At 27.0% G+C, this 25,631-nt stretch overlaps 2 protein-coding genes across 2 annotated transcripts; one reads left to right on the plus strand and one right to left on the minus strand.

Annotated features, from left to right (window-relative positions):
• Window positions 1-291: 291 nt before the first annotated feature.
• LOC114178337 (dirigent protein 2-like) lies at window positions 292-1,161 on the plus strand. The gene has a single exon (XM_028064180.1). The coding sequence runs from the start codon at window positions 381-383 to the stop codon at window positions 939-941; it is 561 nt and encodes a 186-aa protein (XP_027919981.1). The 5' UTR covers window positions 292-380; the 3' UTR covers window positions 942-1,161.
• Window positions 1,162-18,134: 16,973 nt separating this feature from the next.
• Window positions 18,135-19,160, minus strand: LOC114173062 (dirigent protein 22-like). The gene has a single exon (XM_028057277.1). The coding sequence runs from the start codon at window positions 19,143-19,145 to the stop codon at window positions 18,447-18,449; it is 699 nt and encodes a 232-aa protein (XP_027913078.1). The 5' UTR covers window positions 19,146-19,160; the 3' UTR covers window positions 18,135-18,446.
• Window positions 19,161-25,631: the final 6,471 nt, after the last annotated feature.

The raw sequence follows: 25,631 nt of genomic DNA on the forward strand, positions 1-25,631 counted from the left end.
AGTGTTTTTAATCGTATACAATTTGACATAGAATACAAAATTATAATTGAAGTTCTTATAGATTAATTAAAATTTTGTAAGAAATAAAATTAGAGGTGATGTGAGTCAAAAGGTGAGCTGAACCAACTTCCACCGGATAGTTTCTGAGGTGATTCGTATGTTTATCTGTCTTTTTCAAGCCGAGGTTTTGGTCCGTCAACGGTAGAAGAGAGAAGTGAAAATGGTGTTGAGTTTGAATTGTGTGATTAAAAAAAGGGTTGTGTGGGGCAGCGTGAGGTTATAAATAGTTTGTGGGGGAGAGGTGAAAGCTCACACCGATCCAGTGAAAGCCAAGAGAAAGAGTGAGAGAAATTGAATTGAGTATCTCCGGTTTGTGAAGCATGGCCAACTCCACCATTTTCCTTTGCCTTAACCTCTCTTTACTCATCACTCTCGTCACCGCCACTTACTACCAAAGTCTCACACCAACACTCATGGGTTTCCGTGAGGACAAGTTCACCCACCTTCACTTCTTCTTCCACGACGTAGTCACCGGGCCCAACCCCAGCATGGTCATTGTCGCCGAGCCCAACGGAAAAGCCAAGGACGCCCTTCCCTTCGGCACCGTTGTCGCCATGGACGACCCCTTGACGGCGGGACCCGAACCCGACTCCAAACTCGTGGGGAAGGCCCAGGGGATTTACACTTCCATATCTCAGGCGGAGATGGGGCTCATGATGGTCATGACCATGGCCTTCACCGACGGAGACTTCAACGGCAGCACCATCAGCGTGTTGGCCAGAAACATGATAATGAGCGAACCTGTTAGGGAAATGGCCATCGTTGGCGGCACCGGCGCTTTTCGCTTCGCCCGTGGCTACGCTCAGGCCAGGTTCCACTCCGTCGATTTCTCCAAAGGCGATGCCATCGTCGAATACGACGTCTTCGTCAATCATTATTGACACTCATATTATCATAATAGTTATCATCATTCACACTTTTGTTTTATTTTGCTTTATGCTTTGTAATTCACCCCACCATTTTCCTCCCTCTCTCTGCTAAGGTCACTGTCTTCCCATTATTATTTATTATTATTATTTCTCCCTCCTCTTCTTAATAGGTATGATGCATTGTAATGGAATGAAATGAAAAGGAAGTTCAAAACTATCCCTCTCCAAAGGATTTTAGTTTCTCTGTTCTTTTTTCACTTGTTTCAAATTTGTATGAATTTACTCCACTTGTAACACTTTATAACCTGCTTGATTATTAAAAAAAAGTTTATTTTTATATATTTACAAAGAAACTGAGAAATTAAAGGATAAAATAAAGAATGTAAAATATAGATAAAAAATTGTTGGATATTGTCTTGTGGTTAAATTTCTAAGTGTCGTGCCTGCCCTCCTGTTGTTATTTTAACTTTTTTTCTTGTCCACAAATTCATATATATTGACATTGACGTTGGTGTGGTATATTCTGAATACGTCGTTTCCAAACAAATATTCCATTCTAAACCCTAATGATGTTTACTGTTGCCTTTGAGATATTATACAATATGAGAGTCACGTCGGCAATAAATGGAATTAAACTCCTTATAATATTCTCACCCAGAACATTAGGGTTATTTTTGTAAGATACTTTTTTTTTAAAGTGAAAAAAAATGATTATCATATTTACTATTATTACATATAATTTTTATTGTTCCTCGACTACGAAACAGAGACTCAAAAATATCTTGTAATTGTTGAATGATTGATTAGTTTTACGCATAGAGAAAAATGTTTTTATATATAAATTTATGTTTGGCATCTTATTATTCAACGTAAATTAAATCATTTTCATAGGACACTACAGTGTCCAACATAAATAATCATTGAATAAGAGTTTCTCGTTGTCAGTCGTAAATTATGTGAAGTGAATGTCTATTTTTGTATTAGTGATATCACCATCGAATTGTTATTTAAAAACGTCAATAAGTCGAAAATTTAATTTTTTTTATTCTCTTTTAAGTTTCTCTTTAAACAAAATTAAAATGTCTATTTATACTATTTATTTTTCTATCTTTAAATTTTTTTCCCTTTATAAAGTTTTAAGTAAAAATAAGTTATTTATGTTAACTTTTATATATTAAAAACATATAATTTTGATAGAATAATTTGAATAAAGAAATCTGATCCCTAACTTTTTTTAACTTGTTCATAGCTTGTCGAATAGTTTCCTTCTAAGACATGGAAATTACAGGGGAAAATTAGAGGAAGTTGAACGACGACTATAAAGTATTTATTTATTATTTTTGTAATTTTTCATAAAAATATTTCATTTAATTCATTTAGAATACTTTGTCGTGTTTTTTAAAAAAAATCAAAAACTATAGATCAATTGATAATCATACAACCATTTAAGTGTATTTATTTTCTTGTTTATCTATGTAAATAATGCTTACTATTTTATCTTCGTTGTGTATTGAGCGATGAATTAATGTGATTCTTCCGATGTTTGAGCAGGCACGCGGGCACATGTGCATTGCATCGATGGCGGGGCTAGGACTAACCCATGGTCAACCGGAGGTGACAAAGCAACATAAGTCGTAGATAAGCTTCTTCAATTAATTGAAAGTTTGTAAATCACATCACTAATAATCATTTTCTCTAAAATATAATGTTATTGTATGTTTTAAAATCAAAATTATTTTTTAACAAAAGTTACGTCGAAAAACTTTTAATAATGTGCACATGATGACACGTGACTGAATGAAAAAAAAAATTGATGAAATTTAGAGAGAGAAATAAAATGTTTAATATATGTTGAAAAGTAAATTTTATTAAAAAAAAATTTGTCAAAATATGAAAGTCCGTTTTAAAAACATAATATTATTTTTAGAGTTGGTGGATTATGAACCATACCTGCTAATGAGAGACTTATATTGGAATCTTAAAGAGAATCAATAATCATACTACATGTAAGAAGACTTATTAGTAAAATTATTAAATTGAATATTTTGCATGATTGGTTGGAAATGGGTTTGACTTTGATAATTTACTATAAAAGTTCATATTTTTAATTTTGGAGGCTATATTTTTACTTGAAACTTTGTTTTGCTGTGTCTAAATAAGAACTGGAATAAACTAAAAATAATTTCTTTAGAATCAGTTAGGTGTTTTTGAAGTTGGGAGGTTATTGTCCACTCCTTTGTTTTCTAAATTTTGATGTGAGCTTTAAATTTATTGGCGTGTTTTTGTTGGTAGTAGTTGGAAAAACTATTTTTCTCTCTTAAATATATTATTGTAGGAGTACTAAATTATAAGTGAAATTATTGAAAAAAGTCTTTCTTTTTACTTTTAGTTATTGTATTGTTAGGATATTTTGTGAAGAAATATTTATGTGTGGAGATCAAAACAATGTAATAATATTTACTCAACATTCTAGATGGATTCATCTTATGGAATACTTAAAAAAAAATCATATTTGTAACAAAAAAGTTAATCTACAATCGAAGATACTTTTTTTTTTCTTAATTACTCGCTTGATTCCAAATTTGGTCGAGAAGTTTCAAATTAGCATCACTTAGCTTTTTGTTTCAATTGCATTTCAAAATTTATTAAAACGCTTCAATCAAATCCTTATTTGTTAATGTTGTTAAAATCCTTAACGTTTACATGGTTAGACATGCTTATTTGACATGATGCGGATATGACACATTATTATTTTCTGATGTAGAATTTATTAGAACTCCTCCCCACACGTAGACAATACTCCATTCTCTCTCATTTTTTTCCCTTTCCAAAATTTCTCCAAACCTCTAGCCTATACCCTTCCATCTCTTATTATTCCCCAAACCACTCTTCCATCCTTTTCACCCATAACTTCTCCATTCTCCATCTCCTTCAAGACCTCTTATCGCATCTTTAATGACGAGTCGCCATCACCATCGTGCCAGGGCCTTCAAAGCATGCAATTGAAGAAGTTGTCAATGCCATCTCCCTTCTATATTTTCTCTTTGTTTCGATATTCCGATTAGGTGTTGGAACTAGGATTAGTTTTATATTGTGTATTAGTCTGAGAGGCGTGAGTGTGTTGGAATTTGGATATGGTGGCTCTTAGTTTGTCTTTGTGATTATTAGAAAGCTGTGAATTTTTCTTTTCTTTTGTTGATGCAGAGGGAACATGTGATATGGAAAGGAACTAATTTGAAGGGTGCTTCCTTGTTGAATTTACTTGAATCCCTTCAATTTCCTTAATAATGAAGACATGGGTTCTCTCCCGGAGTCTCAATTAGTGGGTAGGAGAGGAAAAAAACAAATATGGGGGTGTGGTTAAGTTAGTGAGCATGAAGAAGTGTCATGTTGTATGTTTGATGATGCTAGATTGGAAGTGTTAAAGATGAAAGTGTTTCAAAATATATTTATTGTCCATTACTCTTGTATTCTATTCTCGATTTTATTTGAATGAATTGATTGATTGCATATCTGTGGGTATTTGATTATTGGACACAATATCGGAACCTATACTAGAATAGAACAACTAATTGATTGAGCATCTAAACATAGAGTTCATTGTTGGTCATTCCTAAATCCAAATTTAATGCTTAATGCAAACTTTTAATAAGAAAAAGTTTAAAACATTAGGATTCTTATTAATAAGTTTAGACTTGTCTCTAAGACATTATGACTTGTTAGATGTGGTGTAAAGGTTAGATTAAGAATTGAAGTATATTGTTTAGTGTTTTTCATATTGATTTGATTTATGAGATCTATCCCAGTGAAGTCTTTATCATATAGTAACTTTATAAATTTTATTGCTTTCTAGGTTTTAAAGATTTATTTCATATACATCAATAATTTTCATTCTTTTAAAGTTCTTAGCCTTAATTAGTGAAAAAGCCTAATTTTCCCGAACGACACAAATCTCTATGGAAAAAGATATCTGCACTTATCCACATTTTATTATTTGTACGATTTGATACATTTGTCAATTTTGTAACATGCACCTTCCTTTTTTCTTCCTACCACCAATAAATTCTAATATTCCCATTTCACCATTGATTAAAATATATTAAAAATCTTAAATCTACTTTCTCTTTTTTCTTCTTTCTTCAATAGTATCAATAACTTTCACCTTCTCCCACTTTATCATTTTCTACAATGCATTGTTTCTTATCCTTCACCATTCTACCCCATTCCTAGTCCCTTTCTCTATCAAACTTTACCATAAGAAACAAAAGAAGATTTCTACATGGACTATGAAGGTCTCAATGATAAATTGAGGAATGTTTTGGAATATTTTGGTTTGTTCTAGAATATACTGGTGTGCTTTGAATTAACCAATATGAAATGTGGGAATGCATCCTAGATTGACCAATCCAAAAATCACACCGAAGATTGGGGGATTAGGTAATATAGAATGCATTTTGAAGATGGTAACACATTTTGGACTGGAAAATCCAAATGCACTCCCAGATCTGAGAATGTATTTTGAATTGGCCAATCTAAAACTCTCACTTGAGTTTTGAAATCTATAATGCATTCTCGGATTTAAAAATGTATTTCGTATTAGATAATCCGAAATACACTATGAAATTCTCAATTAATAGTTCTAATCCGAAACATATTCTCTAATTCGAAAGAGATCCAATGCATGTGCTAATTTCCAAACATAGTCCCTTATTTATAGATGTTTCAAATTGGACTGTGCCTACAACTTTGTAATTGATTGGTATTGGAGTAACCAACTTTATCAATATCTCATCTTTCTCATAACTTTGATAATCAAATTATGTTGATATTTTTTTATTTCTTTAATATTTTCACTTATATGCAAAATATTAAATAGGTAAATCAAATACTTATTTTTTTTAAATAAAATATGAAATATTTAAAAAAATAATAATAAAATAACGATAAAAAATAACAATAAAGACATGATAATGACAATTATCGGTTCACATCTACACCGAAATCAAAAATCACTTGGGATTGTGTGCTTGGAATGGAGGTGAAGATGAAGATAAATGTATGGTTCATTATTGTGTGAAGATGATGAAGATGAAGATGAAGTTGGTGATCGATGAGGAAGACAATGGAGATGACATAAGCGTGAAGGTGAAGAGAGAGGAGTAGCACATGAAGAAGGAGGAAAAAAGTTTAGGGTTTTTAATATATTTTATTTAAAGGTAAAATATAAATAATTAATAATTTTATGGGTGAAAAAAAAAATGACCCGAGTTTGGAATCAAGGCCCAATTATGAATGGGTCATCGATCACCGCTAAGGGTCCAAACGGTAAGGGACACTTGAATGTGGGTGACGAATAGGTGCATGACTTTGAAGTTGGTGCGTAATTAGTGTTCTCATGCTTATCCACCACATGATAAGAGAAAATTTATAAGAAAGTGGAGATATCAAATCTTTGAATTTTTAGTGACAAAAAGCTAGATGCTGTTGAATTCAAAATTAAATCTCTTATTTTTATCGGTGTTCAAAATTACTGTTTTTTTTTTTTTTTTAATACTCCATACTTTATTGACTTACTACCTTTTTGCTTGTTTTGTTTGACATGTAAACACATCAGATAAACAAGTCTATACTTTCAAAACAACTTACTTGTAAATAATTATTTTTGAGTAATAAATAAATTTAAATATTTTGAATTAAAAAAATTTAAATTCTTTGTATATTAAATATTTACGTTTTCATTTTTATTTAAGTATTCTGTATATGATTTTAGAGGTTAATGAAATAAAGTGATTATTATTTTTTTCTTTTTGTTTTCATTTTATTTATCAATTTCATTAATTTAATCTATAATCGCATACTTTTAAGAAGAGTTGAATCAGAAATTAAAAAATAAACAAAAAAAATACAAGTCAATAAAAAATGAAAAAAATAAATAAAAGTAATAATAATGTCATCTCGTTAATTAAAAATTAAACAATAAAATACTTTAAAACTTTTCACTGCTCAATAAAATAATTTTTTTAACAAATTAATTAAAAATACTTAAATTTATAACTTACTTATAAATTAATTCCGTTATTTTAAAAGATTTACTATTTTTTTAATTGCAGAATTCAAATAACAATTAATTATTCCTTCAAGGTTTGAAAATAAAATCAATTCTATTCGTATGATATTTTGTTTAGGATATAGGTCAAAAATGAGAATGACAGTATGAAAAGTCTGAATATGATGTTATAATATTATTTGTCTTTAGAACTATATACAAAGAAATTCAATATTTTAATCTATACCTAAGTTGCTATTAATTTGACTACCGAAGTCGCTGTACCAAAATTAACTCTAAAAAGTCCATGAGTAAACAAACATCGACTGAAAAAATTATATAAAATTTAAATTCTATGACAACTATCGAGGACTATTTCAGATCTATCAAAATTAACTCTAAAGTAATAATTAATAAAATAAAACAAAAATCAAGGATGTAGCATTAACCTTGATACAAAAATTACAAGAAAAAAATGAATAATTATAAATATGACTAACAAAACCAAATATAATATAGATAGAAGATGGTTTTATGAAAAACTAGTTAATTGTCTTAATTTCACTACGCACGCCATTATTTTCTTTTTTTTACGTTTCAACATTTGATCCTTTCAATTGATTATGTTAATTGAGAATAATTGACTATGATATGGTGATAATGGATTATAGTTTAAGCACGTCAAAGAAACAATAGAATATAAGCACGTCAAAGATTCACAACTCACTTTTCAATCACATTTATAAGCTTCATCTCGTGACTTACATAATTTGATATAGTTTGAAAATTTGCACCTTCAAATCTTTTCTAGTACCAATGTGGATGATGGGGAAACTTTTCAGAAAATTGTATCTTTAAATCTTTTTTAAATAACACTCGTGAAGATTTTCAGGTCAAACACGCATATCTTGAAATATTATAAATAATGATGAGAGGATTGATTTGTATGGCTGATAATACATATTAATTTTATCATTAATTTATATATAAACAAGTTACCTATTAAAAGGAGTCGAAGAGTATTTATACAAAATTGTATCCAACTTTCTTCATTAATTTGATTTTATATAAGAAAGAATATCGTTGTATTTAGAAAAGTCTTGTTGAAGTCCATTTATTTGACGAAAATAGTAAATAAAAAAAAAGTAAGTCCCTTTATTTGTTGACAATAATAAAATTTTCTCGTCATCTTATATTTGAAATTCTCAATTTTTTTTATAAATAACATGAAACATTCATAAATTTATTAAATAAGCTAATATATAATGGAAGATTATAATGAAGCAGAACCCACCAATTTTTTTAAAATATTATAGATTAATATATAATTTAAAATACTTTTTTACAAAATATATATATATATATATATATATATATATATATGACATACTAAACAAAGTTTATATGTTTATTTTTTGACATTCTCAAAATATTTATTAAAATTTCTAATATATTTATAAAAATGAATTTATTTAATGTTCAAATACTTTAATATCTTAACATAAAGGCTAATAGAAACATGGTATTTAATCATGATCCCATCATTCTCATACCATAATGAAATTGTAATAAAAACAAAGCATTAAGTCATGATGAGTTCAAAATTAATTATAAAATTAATTAATCACATTTTTATATTACGTCTTACATAGTAATTTTTTTTTTCAAGTGATGTAATTCTTATTTGGTGAAATCATTCTAGATGTCTCCATTTTTGTAGCAAGTTTCAAGTAAGTTCCCCATTTTTATTTGATTCAATTGAGTCTCTATTTTAAAAAATTTGTTGCAATCAGGTTCTTTCAGTTAGTAGTATAGTAACAGTATTAACTATGTGTCACGTGTCAGCACGTAACTTTTTTAATTTTTTTAATTTTAATTTTTTTATAATTAAAAAAAATTAAAATTGTCACATGTCAATCTGACCTTGTGCCATGTGGCAGAGACAATGTGATGTGGCAGTGACAGTGTCTCGTGTCACTATTGAATATGTCCCTATATTTGTTATTTTGTCTCAATTTGGTCCTAATTTTTTAAAAACTGAATCAATTTCATCCCTATATCAAATTTAATTTTTATATAAAATTTACAATGTTATTTTTATTATAATTGATATTTTTAACAATTAAGTTTATTTAAATGTATATTTTGCATTGAACTTTATTTAAATATTGTTTCAAATATTTATATATCAATAATTTATAGACAAAGGTTAGAATTGGTTAAAAAATAACAAATTTATAAATTAAATTGTAAAATTTTAAATAAATATATTTATTTTAAATTGTTATAAAATTATTTTAAAATTATATATTTAAATTTATAAAACTTTTATTTTTAAAGCAACTTTAACATTTATCTATAAATTATAAATATATAAATATTCAAAACAATTTAAATAAATATCAGTGCAAAATATGCATTTAAATAAACATAATTTTGTTAAAAATATAAACTATAATAAAAATACTATTGTAAAATTTATATAAAAAATAAATTTGATATATGGATGAAATTGAATCAGTTTTAAAAAAATTGGGATCAAATTGAGATAAAATAACAAATACAAAAACTACATTGTTGAGACTTTTTACATTCAATAGTGTCACGTGGCACTGCCACTGCCACATCACACTGTCTATGCCACGTGGCACAATGTCAAATTGACACGTGACAATTTTTATTTTTTTAAAATAAAAAAATAAAAAAAAACTAAGATTAAAAAAAATCAAAAAAACTACGTGTTGACACGTGGCACATAATTAACACCGTTAATGTACGACTAACAGAAAGGACCTGATTGCAATGAATTTTCTAAAATATGGACTCAATTGAGTCAAAAAAAATTGGGAAACCTACTTGAGATTTCGCTACAAAAATGGGGACATTTAGAGTGATTTAACCTTCTTATTTTTAATTACAAAAATGGATAACTTTTTAAAAAATTATCCATATGGGAAAGTTGTATGTACCAGCATGACTAAAATTAAAATTGAAAATTGTTCATCTTCGTAATTAAGAATATCAATTACATCATTTGACTAAAACAACTTTTACCATAAGAAGGATACTATGCTCTTCTTAACAATTTGTACTGTACTCAACTGGACAAACATGTGATAGATATGCCCAGTTCACTGTTCCTATTGTCAGACCTCAAAATTATCAGTAGTTTTTTTTAAAAATTGACCATTTATGTTATTCTTGCAGAAAACAAATAAGATAAATTAGGCACAAGTGTCACCTTACCCACATAGTCTGCTATCTCCTCAGTTGGCCTCTTCCTAGTTGGCATATGTCGGCTTGGACTCGGGAGGGGTTACCTGTAGAAGGGACTCCAAAGCTTAAGTCAGCGAAGACTCTTAGAAAGTCAAATCAGGTGAGGTGATTAATGAAGTAATGAATGCGTACCTTTAATTCGTGGGATCCATGTATATTTATAGATTATTAATTATGTTTGACCATTCCATGGGCTGGGCCCTGGTTTGGGCCATAGGTGGGCTTGGACCTTACTTAGCCCAGGCCTTTAGTCTTGATTATTGTTGGCTTATTGGATTTTAGGAGTGCTTTGATTTCGTCAAGTCTCTTAGAGTGGTCGGTGTAGGCCGATTACCCCTTTAGCGACTTATGCCGCCATTGCTCACATGTCGTCTTAGGCTGGTTATTCCTTTAGCGTCTTAGGTTATCGGTTTAGGCCGGTTAGGCTTAGGTCAGCCTAGGCCGGTTACCTGAATTACTTTGCGTATAGATATGGTGATCGTTTATTATTATTATTTGGTTAAATTGGCTAGGTGTGGTACATCTGTAAATAAGAATAAAAATTACACCATTTTGCTAAAAAAGTCCTTACTATGAGAAGGATCATACTCTCTTCTTAACAATTTGTACTGTAATCAACTGAGGCAAACCTTAAATTTTTATAGATCTACCCAATCTACTATTTCCATTGTCACACCTTAAATTTGGCAGTATTTTTTTTTTAAGTTGTTCATTTTTGTAAATTAGAATATAAATTACACCATTTGGCTAAAAGAGTCCTTGCCAGAAAAAATGACAGTAATTTTTAACTATTTTAGTTACTAATAATTTTTTGTTTATAAATTAATATTTAAATTGATTACTACAGAAACTAATTATTTTTAATCACTAAAATTAATCATAATCTAATAATTATTTTATAATATATATATATATATATATATATATATATATATATATATATATATATATATAAAAGAGTGTCTGCATCATGTAAGAAAATTAGTTAAATAACATCTGAAATAAAGTTTAATAGAAATATAAATTTTAACTAATTTAACAATTGTATTTTGAAATATTATCCTAATAAGAATAATAATACATTAATTTATATAACTACTATTAAATAGTGAATTTATATATATATATATATATATATATATATATATATATATTAATGTTATGTTATAGTTAAAATTAAGTGATATTATAAATTCTTAAATAATTTGAAAGGCATAAAAAATGTTTATATACATTATCGAATTCTTAAGAAAGTGAAATTCAAAATGATGAATTATTACAGTGTTATTTAGCTAGCTTTTAGTCTTCTTAGTTTGTAGATTAGTTTGATTTTGATAATTTATATATATAATTTTATTTTATTTTTGTATTTTTTTTAAGTACAAGATAAATAAATTTATGTCTGATTTAAAATTATAAAAATAATTTATGAAATAATATTTATATATTATAATTTGACCATATTAACAATCGATCCGAGATCTTTAATTAAAACTACTGTTAAATATTAAAAAGCAAGTAAGATTATTGTATGATTGATAACACAATTTATTTACTGGAAGAATAGTTCTTAGTCGAAAATGAAGTTTGAACTTACAAAATTTGTTTTATGTAGTGGACACAATAAATTAACATGATACAAATTTTATAAATTTAAGTGATAATTCAAACACGTAAATGAACTCTAGTAGCTAAATTATTGATGAAAATAGTTTTAAAGTATGCCTAATTATTTCAAATAATTTATATTTTCTCCTCTCTATTTCTTATTTATTTTAGCCTCCCTCTTTATACTATGTTTTTCATTATTCAGTTTCTACTGTTCTATTTGTATAAGAAATAAGCGGGTTGATTTTAATTCATCAACATGGATTATTCTGTATTTGAGCCCAATACAAGGTGCATAAATTAGACAATCAACATCAGGCTTTTCTATTAGACTCATCTGGTTTTTTAAGTTCACCCACTCGCTTTTTATATGCGATTCCTTGTAAACCTTAACTTTTTTTCATTTTTTTTTTTTACTTTTTCAAATGTTATGTATACACACACCCTATTTTTTGGTTTTTACCATCCTCTTGTTTCTTATCTTCCAATTAGTAGTATAAATGAATAGTCATAGTTAATATTTTATCTTTTTATTATATTATTATTAATTTTTGTTTCATTTAAAAAATTATTTTAGTTGTTAAAAAAACTTTTGTTATCTTTCAATCATAAACTAAATTTATATTTAAAAAGTTATTTTAGATTTCTAAGGTATTTTAATTATATCTTATCCTTAATTATATATTTATTATATTTTGTAATTTTTGATTCATGATATCTCAAATTGTTTCTAAGACACAATTGATAATATTTTAAAAATATTTTTACTTTTTATTTAATTTTATCATGTAAATTACTATTTTGATAATTTTTATATAATTATTTTTACTTTCTAACTCATTATCATACGTGTAATTTTATTAATATAATTATGTAAATAAATTTCATTTACTATAATATAATAATTTAACATAATTATCATTAATCTTTTTTATGACCATTCAAAATTTTATTATTATTGGTTTAATGTATGTTCGTTGTGTGATTTTGATCAAGTGATGTATTATAACTTTTATTAGTTTTAAAAAAAAATTATTAAAATTTAAAAATTGAAGTAAACAAACATTTAAAATATATTTTAATTTGAAAATTTATTTATTTTTATATATTTTTTAAATATTTATAAATTTGATCAACTAGGTTTCATTTAACGTTTGAAAATTTAATACATGTTTTGGTTCTATGAAATTTTATATGCTACTTAATTTAAAATTTGAAATTTATACAATTATAATTTCTTTATAAATATTTAATATAAAAAAAACCTCATTTTAATATTAAATATTTGATAATAAAATATTTTTTTATCATACTTTATTATTATTTTATAAAAATTAATTAATTGATGTTAAAACAATAAAATAATAATACGGATATGAACATATATCTTTTACACGATAAGAATGAAGATGAGATAAAAATTTAATATACGTCAATTAAGATAAATTTTACTTTTTATGTGCATGGACATAAAATAGCAAAACATGTATCTGTCTCGCGTCGTTACCATCTCTAATAAGGAGAGATATTTGTGAGTTAGAATGAACTAAAGGTGCAAGGGGTATGGGAATGAGGAGTTGCGGAGTTGTGATTATAAAGAAAGTGTGAGAATGTTAGGTGGGGTAATCTATAACAATATATTAAGAGAATTTTCTTTTTTGTGTTCACATTTCATAATATCAATTATACCCTTTATAATATAATTATTTATTAAATTTTTTAAAATTAACAGTTATTTTTATCTATTTTCTATAAAACTGTTTATTTTATATATTAACTTAATAACATTACACTATTATCACCAATTCTATAAAATGCGTATACACAAACACGATAACATCTGTGTGTACACTAGTTATAAGGAGAGAGAATTTTTCTTTTTTACCTTGTCAATCATCAAAGGACAGGGTTAATAAGGAGATTTAGAAATGTTTCGGGGTACAAAAAGAAATACTTGGAGGTGGGGGAAGAATCCCCTTGGATTATTCTATATTTGAGCCCAATATAAGGTGCACAAATTAGACAATCACCATCCATTTTTTCTATTAGACTCATCTGATTTTCTAAGTTCACGAACTAGCTTTTTATATGCAATTATCTTATAAACTTTTCTTTTTTTTTTTTTTACTTTTTTTTCAAATGTCTTGTATTCACACACCCTCATTTCTTGGTTTTTACATCCTCTTGTTTCTTTTATTCCACGTACTAGAAATGAACATTCATAGTTCCTACGTCATCGATATTTAAATTACAGTAATTAATGAACTCATCTCCCAAACCTTCTACTTTCTTCCTGAAAGAAGCAAAACCTAATTGTTAGGATAATTACAAAAGTTACCTTTTTAGAACAGTTCAAAAAGTTAATTTGTATATACAAAACTAAATTTTATACATTTTCAATGAAATAAAATTAGGTTAAAATTTATGTATGGGAAAGTTACAAACAAAATGGTAAAAGAGCTTGGACTATACAACAATCTTAACTAAATATATTGGGCCTACATAGCTTGGACAAGTTCAATGATATTTTTTCATGCACCTCTTGATTTCTTTCTGCACTTCCATGAGTTGTGTAAAACCAAAAATGTCCTTAGTTTATACCATATCTTTTTACCTCAACGTCATTAGTCCTTCCTTGTCACCTTTTATAGTTATTCTTTTGACGGTGTCTTCTTTTAGTTTATACTTTCTACCTTTCATTTTTTCTCCACTTAAAAAAGGGTAACATTTCACATTGTATTATAGTGAAAGTCCTTTTGGTCCTAAAAAATGACTTCTGGGTTGTGTATCTTACAATCCAAAAGCTTTTTTATGTTAAAAATGTGTATAATTTGAAAGTTTTTTTCATATAAAAAATTATTTTCAAATGAAATTTAAAAATTAAAAACGACTTTCAAATTGAACAACTCAAACGTTTTTGTGGAAAAAAATACTTATAAATTATATAACATGGAAGTTATTTTTTACTTTTAAATTACACAACTCTATACAACAAGTTATTTTTAAATTGTATAATCCAAAATTATTTTTGATTTCTGAATTACATAATTAAGAAGTATCTCAGACAGAGAAGTATTCGTGTTTCACATTTTAGGAATCAAATAAATATTTTAAAATTATCTAAACTTTATACATTGAATCTAATTCAACGACAATCACGTTTTTTTTTTTATTCAAGACATATGAAAGGATTGTTATTGTTGAATTAGTACAGTGGGAACAACATGAAAAGTATATACAAAAAAGAGATGGTTGGTCATTTGGGTGTGGTAGTTCGACAAATAAGGATAACTTGGAAATCATTACATCGAAGGAGAAAATAGTTGCGAAAAGTTGCAATATGCTAGTACCTTTATTTAATTAAGCTCTCAAAACGGGTAATTCGATTCGGTTCGGTTCGATTTATCACGAGTTGATCACTTGGTGAACCAACCTAACCCGGCTCACTTATTAACGAGTCAAAAGAATTTGAATATAGTCCGACTCACTACGAGTTGGTGAATTAAACGATTTGACCTACTTAATTAAACTCCAACTACAAATCAAAATCACAAAAATACCAATGTTTTGGCTAAAAAAACAACTTAACCCGACCCAAATACAAAGTTCAACATAATAAAAATAATTTGTGTGATTCTTTATTTGGGTTGGTGAGCCAACTTGGCTCACCATATAAGTTAAGTTCTAGGTGGATTGAATTAAAAAATTAATCTATATTAAAATTTGTAAAAGATTTTCGATCCGATTTAAATCTATAATGAATCGGATTGCTTCACGAGTTTTAACTTTTTTTTTTCTTTGTTTTGGTCCGGCGCATATGAGTGTGAAAGGAGAAACTACACAAGACAATTAATATTTTACTCAACCAAACAACTTCCAAATATTAATAAAGATTTTGTTGTTTTTTAATACAGAAGGTTTTGGTATTTTAAAAAATAAAGTTGGAATGTTTAAATATTATATATACTGCTTGTGGGTCATTCTTTTTTAAAAAGAAAAAAGTTACGATTGTAAGCAAATCAATTTTGAATTTGATTCCCATGGCAGCCCTAGGCATTGTTAGTAAGTTTGCCTGCCCAGTTTACTAAAGAGGAACCCGAAATTTCAATTTTTTTATATATTGTATTATAAACTTTTATCATTATTTTTATAACTAAGTTAAAATTATTGTTTTATTTTATATTTTAAAATTAAAATGTAATATATGATAGAATAATATTATTATATTGACTGTTATATTTATTTGTGTATTACCTTTATAAATATAAAATACATGGGTTTTCAATTTATTGTGAAATAAAGTATTCATATATGAAATGAAATGGTAAGACGTATCGAGTCCAAATTAATCCGTATTAAAAAGTGTAGTAATGTCAGTTTGTTTTGATCAGTTTTGTTTTAATCCATCAATTTGATAGATTAAAATATAAATCAATTTGTTCCAACTTTGTAGTCCATTTTTTTTAATTAAAAATTAATATAAAAAATAATTAAAAAATATTTTTTATATTATATTTTAAAAAAAATATATAAATATATAATAATATTGTAATTAAAATCATTAATATTTACGAATTAAATTCTAATTATTAGATATAATAGATAATATATAATGTAAATATAATAATTAATTTAATTTATTTAATTAAAAATATTAATTAATAAATTTAAAATTTTAAAATATATTTTATTTCATTAAATATATTTTAATATTAATTTATATGTATATATAAACAAATCTAAAAAATAAAAATTTTAAAAGATTTGGAAACAAATTAAAAATATTAGAAAACAAGTGACGGACCAGCCCAATTTGTTTCTTACGGACCAAAATGAACCAAATTAGTTCATTTGGCTACCCTTTTTCATATGCGGTAGATCTACGATGATAGATTTAAATTATCTACCTTTTAAAAAATATAAGAAATATAAATAACAAATTAATTTTGATAAGAACATGTATGTTTTTTATATGGAATGATATTTTTATCGACTATCGATGATAATGTTAAATTTAAATTATTTGATTTGAGAAAGAAAAATATAAAAAATAAATTAAACATAAGATTTATGTTTTAAAATATATATGTAAATTAAAATATTTAAAATATGTGACAGGTTCTTTGTTAATTTATCCAAATATAATAAAATTCAATGAACATATGTTTGATAATATAGCTGTCTATTTTAAACTTGCATTGTGCTTTTGGTAAAACAAAGAAAGTCAAATACGTCATCTACTTATTATATCGTGAAGCATACTTTATACATATATGTATGTATATTTTCTAGATGACACAATTAAATAATAGACAATAACATAAGAGAAATTGAATAAAAAATTGAATACATTTTCTTGTAATTTATCAAAATCATATTATATGTTTCATCTAATAAAACATAATATGTATTACATGATGATTTTTTTTTATATAATCTGTATGTATATTTTAAAATAATTAAATATAACAAAATCTTATTTATAATCTTATTTATTTTTTCTCCTACTGACACAAAATATCAAGATCGACCCTAACTGACTCCCATTGGATTCTCGTGAAATAAAAAAATAAATAAAAATCCAACCTAGTTTATATGTATTGTGTGTTAATAAACTTAAGTCGTGGTTCTAATAGAGTATTAGTTCAGAAATTAAAAGAGACTTTATAATTGAATACATACCAATATTGATATTTTTTAATATGTTCATAAGATCTTCAATTAAAAAAGTTGTTTTTGTTCCTGGTGTGGTAAGTATTTAGAAATCTTCTAATAAAATGGAGCTATCAAAGTTTTATATCACATCTTCCGCCGTAATTATCGAAAAATATATAAATATTAGAAAAAAAAAAGTTGAATTGAAGACTAAATTGATTAAAATAATTAAACCCAAAAGCGCTCTTCATTACCTTTCGTTGTTTCGGCGCTACCCGTTTTGAAAACAATCTCAACCTAACTTTATAAACATTTTTATTTATTTTTTAATTCAGGACAAAGGGGTGGAAAGTGAAATAAGTAGGTGTGGGAAAAGGTTTAGGTGATTTGGGCTTGTTCGCGGGTTGGGCCCATTAATTAAGGGTAGTGGAAGTGAGAAAAATGGGCTCTGGAAAAGGGCTGGGCAGGTTATAATGGAAGTTTTTTTTTTTCTTTTCGGAGGGTATAATTAAAGTATTTAAAGTGAGGTTAAGATTAAACCATAAGAGTAAAAGAATCTAAAATACTAAAATTAACACGATTCCTTAGTTTTTACATAAAAACTTAAAAAGATAGATAAATAAAAAGACAATAAGAAAAAGTACTTCATTATGGTGGATTTCTCCTCTTCATTATCTCTAATCTATTACAAAATGGACACAGCGAACGATCAACAATCCCAAACAGAAATTATAAAGTGAGAAATTATTTAACTCAAGCAACTTTTGTACTACAACAAAAACTCAACTTTTTCTGTACATCAGATTTATTAATTATATATAAGCGATTCATAGTCTTAAAAGGAGTAAACCAGGAACTAGTCTTTGGATTGTTCCCCACTTAACATCTTTTCTTAAATAAAGTTTAGCGACTAAAGTTGTGATATTGAAAATTTATATTTTGCTGAGAATGGGGTCTGTCATGAAGTTAAGACCCTCGTTAACACGTTGATGATGAGAGGAAGAGGTGGTGGAGGAATAATGGTAGACGTAGACATTGTATTCAACTGTAGCATCACCTTTGTGGTAATCGACCTTGACGCTGCGAGCATGAACGAAACCACGTGCGAAGCGGAAAGCACCTGTGCCACCAATAATCGGCATCTCTCTCACTGGAAGCATGATCTCGTTCCTCCCCGACACACACAAAGTGCTGCCATTGAATTCTCCTTCCAAGAATGTCAAGGTAAAACTCATCACAATCTCCAAATCCAAACCTGGCCTTTGGGTTGCAGAGAGGTAAAAGCCCTGAGCTTTTCCTATCCTTTTGGACTCGACATCAGGTCCAATCGTCAATCGGTTCTCGATCACCACCATGGACCCGAATGGAAGAGGAGAGTCTGCCATGATCTTTGGAGGGTCGATTATGAGGAGAGAGGGTTTCTCGTTTGTGATCTGTTCGTGAAAGTAGAAGCGAATGTGTGTGAGTTTCTCACGAGCACGTAACTGATCGGGAGAGATAGTTTGGTAGAAGGTGGCGGAAACCAGAGAAGCGAAAAGAAGGGTAAGAAAGAAAGTGGAGAAGAAGGTTTGAAACTTAGCCATGAGAGTGGGAATGAAGATGATAATTGTGTATGGTGGTGATGCTACCATGGGAGTAGAGAAGACTATTTATAACCGACGAGTTGCGTTGTTTGGTTGGTGTAAACTTAGGGTATAACAATTTGCTAAATAAATAACTAGTTATTATTGCTTTCATATAGTCAAAGGATATTGGATTTAAAATTGCAGTGATTAGTTGTTATTACACGGCCTAATCGTTCTTACCTACTACTTGTTGCGTTGCTAGGCTGAAACAATCCTCTATTTTTTTTTTTTTTAGATTATATAATTGTCTAATTGGTTCTTACGTACACTGCTTCTACTGTAGGAGAATAGAGACAGCAATTTATAACAAGTGTTGAAAGTAGGTGTAACGTCCAGCGTATGATTTTTCTAAGTAAAAAGTCAGTTTTGGGTGCTTTATAAGACCAAATTTTAGGAAGGAAAAGGCAGAAAAAAGATAAATTTATTTTTAGAATAGTCGTTTTTTCTTGTCTCCTGTTTTTCGCATACCAGCATGTATCATGTATTATTTATCTCCATAATTAACCATGTTAAAAGAACGTTAAGAGAAAATTCATACTATGCGTCGGCGAAAATTTTAACAAGATGAAAATCATTATTTGTACTTTAATAGTAACTATGTTAAATTAATAAATGAATTAAATGAACTCATTATTTGAACATTTAATTTAATTTTAAATAAATTTTAAATATATTTATAGTAATGTCAAAATGAAAAATAAAAGAATCTGAACTATTTTATTAGTTAAAGAAATTAACATGACTTTATATCTTTTACATAAAAACTTAAAACCTAGATGAAATATGAGTTCAGATTCTTTTCTGATTTTTTAGGTGTTATCTTTTATTAAATATTAAAAATACAGTGTGTTAATATTTTAAATATTTTTTTAATATATTTTAAAATATTAAAATAAATGATAATCGATGTATTATAAAAATACAATAAAAAAAAATAACACAAAAAGAATCTTAAAAAAAATAACATAAAAACTATAAATAAAGAGACAATACAAAAAGTACATCATTATCCTGATTTCTCTCAGCTTCATTCTCTCTTATCTACTACACAATAGACATAGTCAACGGTTTAGGTTCTCTGAGAGACACTATGGGACACGTTATCTACCTCAAGCAACTTGGACTACAACAAAAGCTCAACTTTTCAATACCTCAGATTTATTAATTACACTCGATTTATTTATGTTTTAGAAGTAGGAAATTAGTCTTTGGATTTATTCCCCACTTGTATAGTCCAATATCCGAACTAATTATGTGTACAAAACTTACAAAAATAGTATATTAAGTTAGTTTATTTCTAACTTTTAATACAAATTTTGCTATTTTATACCAACTGGGACACATAAATAAACCTTATAAAAATAAATAAACTGTCTTTTTCAAATATTAATTATTTTAAGGATGATATTAAAATTATTAACAGTTGCAAAATCACGAAAAAGACTAGCTAAATAAAAAAAATAAACGTGCTGAAAGATGTGTTGATATATTATTTTCCATAAAGAATGTTTTATTTTCTTTTGATGTTGTTCCACAACAATAAATACACTCGGTAGTGTCAACTTACTATTTTTTTAAATAGCAAAGAATAAATAAATAAATATAGTAGTGTGAACTTAATGATATCCTGAAGACCCATCAATATGTACGTCTAACCGAGATGTTAAATTTATTTTTATTCATACTCTGAATTTTAAACTTTTTTTTTTTTAAATACGTTGTAGTTCTTTTCTTATAAAGAGACAAAGAAGATGGTTGTAAAAAATCAATTTTAATGTGTTGGTGTTCTTGGTGCCAAATTGAGATTTAGATAATAATAGAAATGTTATAAAATGTGGACTCAACAGATTCGGTGATCGATGAATCAATTATTTGTTTGTCTCATTATATTTAAAAAGTTAAATATAACATAATGGTCTTAATGTAACCTTACCAACTGGTTCATGATTCAATCAATTGATTCCTCCTTACATACTTATATGAAACTGCATGATTGATCAAACGCCTCCTAGAAAGTGAAAAAAAAAAGTTTTAAACCCGTTAACTGCATGAAACTGCACGACTCAATCAATAATTCGAAACAGTTTTACCCGTTAATTCAGTTTTAAGATCGTTTTGATGGGATGAAAGCATCTTAAAAGAGTATACACAACAACAGAATCTTCTATTAACGATCAACTTTAGTCATAAAAAATTGGAAGTCCATACAATTAAGGATAGCAAAGCGGGTAGTACGGTCCGTTTTGGCCCGTTCCGTATTTTGGTCCACAAAGTGCGGATCGGGTTGGCCCACTCCGCAGTTTAATATCGGAAATATTTTTCTAACCCATCCTGATTCGTGAGTTGGCCTGCAGGCTGATTCGCATTTGTAATGAGCAATTTTTTTTTTGTGGTGAGCAAAATAAAAACTTTTTTTATTTTTTCATAATAATTGATATTCATTTTCTATCGAATAATTCTAATTAGTTTACTTAATCAAAGACAAGAAACAATAGCAACGAATATTATAGCTAAGGTACAATAACATGTCACCTTACAAGATACGTTCCTATAAATGTATAAAAAGATATTTCATATTCAAGAATTGAAATCATTATTTATATACAATTATTATACATAAACATAATAACATTAATAATAATAATAATAATAATAATAATAATAAAAGGAACTTATAAAAACAACGTGATGAATGATATAAAAACTAAAATATAAAAATATTTAATTTTGTAAGCGGGTCAGCAAGCCAGTCCACCTTGTCCCGCCTTTAGTCCGCACGGGCTGCGAGCCTATGCGGGACAGGCCATTGCAGGTTCAACATTCCAGTCCGCCCCGCATTTTTTATGCGAGCCTGCAGACCAACCCGCCTGGTCCGTCCCGAATTGTCATTCCTAAACACAGTGATCAATATAGATATTAATTTACAAAATAAAAAATTATTAGTTACTAAAATAGTTATTATCACCACACAATATTGAAGTGTCTGCTTGTCAAGACTTGTTAAATCAAAATTACCACATTAGGAATGTTTTGAAAGTGCAAAACTCATATCAAATTATGAAGAATCGGTTCCGTCTCAAGACTTCAATTGACGTGGTTGGTTTTTAAGTCATTGAAAAAGCGTAACAGAGCACTCTGACTAAAGGTAATTTTTGTTATATATATATATATATATATATATATATATATATATATATATATATATATATATATATATATATTATTGTTGATGATAAACTTTATGTTACTCTTTCATATATATTATTGTCATATTGTTTGAATTTTATTATCATAAATACTTATTTTGAATAAAATAAATATGTAAAGAAATAATTTTTTTTAATTAAAAAATAATAATTTATATATAACAAATATAATTTTAAGTTCCGCCTAAATACGTATGTTATTTTGAATATAAAGTGATTATATTAATAGCTTAGAAACCATTTACTAATATGTTTCCACTGTTGTAAATATTAAATAATTATCTTTATTTGATTAGTTATCACGAAAATGATATTATTGTTTAATATGTCTAATGACTAGACAGTTCATCATGTATAAACTCTTAAAAGAGTTTATTTTAATAATTTCATGATGATGTCGTTTATATATATATATATATATATATATATATATATATATATATATATATATATATATTAAGACATGTGTTATATATATGTATATAATATGTTATAATGAATTAAATATATTTTTAGTTCTTAAATTTTGTTTTGAAATTGAAATTTATCTTTGTCCAAAATTTTGATATATTTTGGTCTTCAAACTTCAAAAATAAATGGATATAATTCTTTTAATTCAATTTTGTCATTTTTTTACGTGTCAAATGCATTTTATGCTAGCATTTAAGTTATTTATATCTTTTGACACGTATCCATTTCAATGTCAGTTGGGAAACACATTTGACACGTCAAACAAAAATTGACGTAATTGAGTTAAAAATGACTATATCCATTTATTTTCAAAATTTAAGGATCAAAATATACCAAAGTTTTAGACATGGACAAATTTCAATTTCGCATAAAAATTTAAGGACTAAATACATATTTAACCCTTTTACAATTTAGTTTGTTTTCCTTTCTTTTTTTTTTTCGTTTTGGGTTTCTTTTCTATATTATTTGAACACAACAATTAGCATTATATAAAGACAAAAAAATTAAAGAAAAAAAATGAAGAAGATAAAAAATAAGACATAGTCATGCAATTTGACTTTGGCAAGCACTTTAATGAGAATGACTTCAAGTTATGGAGGATCAAGATAAACTTAGTTTGATATAACAAGAATATACGTTAGCATATTTGTCTTGCACTACAAGAAAATATGGTATTACTGACGGCTTACCAAAAACAAAAAATCTACTGGTAAAATACTTATGAATAAATTTTACGAATGTATAAGAAAAATTGTTCATCCTCCTCCTCTTCCTTTTTCTCGTTCTCCTCCACCTTCTCGTATTCCTCCTCATCTTCCTCCTTCATAGCCACCTACTCTTCCTCGTTCTTCTCCTTATTTTTTTTTCTTCTCTTTTTTTCTCATCCATCTCCATTTAATTTATAGTGATTATTTCATCAAATTTGATGAAAAAGTTGGTCCATATTGCTGACGGATTTTCAAAAATTAAATACTAACAATTTTTTTTTAAATTTACTAACAAATTAAAAATAAATCATTACCAGAGAATTTTACAACATGGTTAGAGCTAAAATAGGAACTATAACATCCATTTTACTGACAAAAATATCTATCAAGTAATTAAAGTCTTGAATTATCAACAAATTTTATTGTCAGATTCATTACTCACGAATATTTTTGTCAATAATTAAAATTCTTAAATTTATCTGTAAAATTTGTCAATAAATATTATTTTATCGATAGATTTTTATTTTTCATTGGTAAAATTTAGTTAACAATATAATATTTCTTATACTAAGTTTAAGATGCATCTAGTAGTATAAAAATTATATTATCAATTACATCTAATTATATATATGTAAGAGTTAAATATGTTTTTGGTCTCTTAACTTTTAATGAAAATTGAAATTTGTCTCTCTTTAAAATTTTGGACCAATTGAGTCTTTCATCTTTAGAAATATGTGGATTTAGTCATTTTAACCAAATTTTGTTAAGTTTATTTAACATTTCAAAAGTGTTTTCCAACTAACATAAAAACAAAAATGTGTGAAACAACGGTGTAAATAACTCAAATACTATCGTGAAATGCATTTGAAACATCAAATAAACTTAACAAAATTTTTGAAGGATTAAATCTACACATTTTTAAAGTTAGAAACTAAATTAAATCAAAATTTAAAAAAGAAACTAATTTCAATTTTTAGAAATTTTTAGACAATGTTAAGACAAAAAAACATATTTAAATCTATATTTAATTTTTCAGTGTTGTTATTATCTAAAGCATATAATGATGAGACTGTCTATATCTTATAAACTCCTAAATGATATTTGTTTTAATTGTCTTATCTTATCTTATTCAAAATTTATTTATAGAATTGTGTTAAATTGTTTGGTGAATTATATTACATATATTTTTTAATATAAAATTCTCTATAATTCAATTTCTTTATTTTTTTTTTCATTCTTGTATTTTTTATATTGTTTGAACTCAACATTATGAAATAACTAAATCAAATATCTCTCTGATGGGTACTTGATGGATTCAAAGTTGGTTTTAAGGAGAACATTCTTGCTTTTCCATATCAAAGACAAAGTAAAAGTTAATGGCAATTTATAATTTCTTTTTCGCTACTCGAAGACTCGCAGTTATTTAATAATTTCAAATGGAAATTACTCAGTTTCAACATAATGCAATTTGTCATTGACTTATCAAACTGCAACAATTGACTATTCAACATTTCGGATATTTTTCCGGGAAAATTCTAGCCTTAAACGTTTTTCAAACAACGTCACTTATTAATATATAGAGGACAATTGTTAAAAACATGTGAAATGGTATAAAAAAAAAAAACCGTCTTGAAGTATAACAATTGATTGCCAGGAATGTTGGTTTCTGTACCTGCAGTGTACGTAGTATTACGTATATATAGGGATGTTAACGGGTCGGGTAGGGTATGGGTAGTAGCTCCTCCGTATCCTACCTGCTTGATAAATATTCGTCCCATATTCGTCAGGTATCCATTATGCGGGTACCCGCCTTTTTTTTTTATATTTAGTGTTTGGATCAACAAGTCTCCTTTCTCCGATTGATTATTGAAAAACAAACAAATAAAAAATCACTAACAATTTATATTGTAATTTATTTTTGAATGAAATATTAAATAAATTACTAACTTCATCAATGTCCATCTCTTGCAACATTGTCTAAAGTTTTATGTTGTCCAATTTTAATCTAGAAGAGCCTGAAAACATAAGAAGTTCATTAAAAATTTCTAACAATCACTTAATTAAAATATCTAAGTACAAGTATTAATTTCATTTCCTTCCATGTTGGT

The sequence above is a fragment of the Vigna unguiculata genome, chromosome 1, assembly GCF_004118075.2.
Source record: "Vigna unguiculata cultivar IT97K-499-35 chromosome 1, ASM411807v1, whole genome shotgun sequence".
Lineage (NCBI taxonomy): Eukaryota > Viridiplantae > Streptophyta > Magnoliopsida > Fabales > Fabaceae > Vigna > Vigna unguiculata.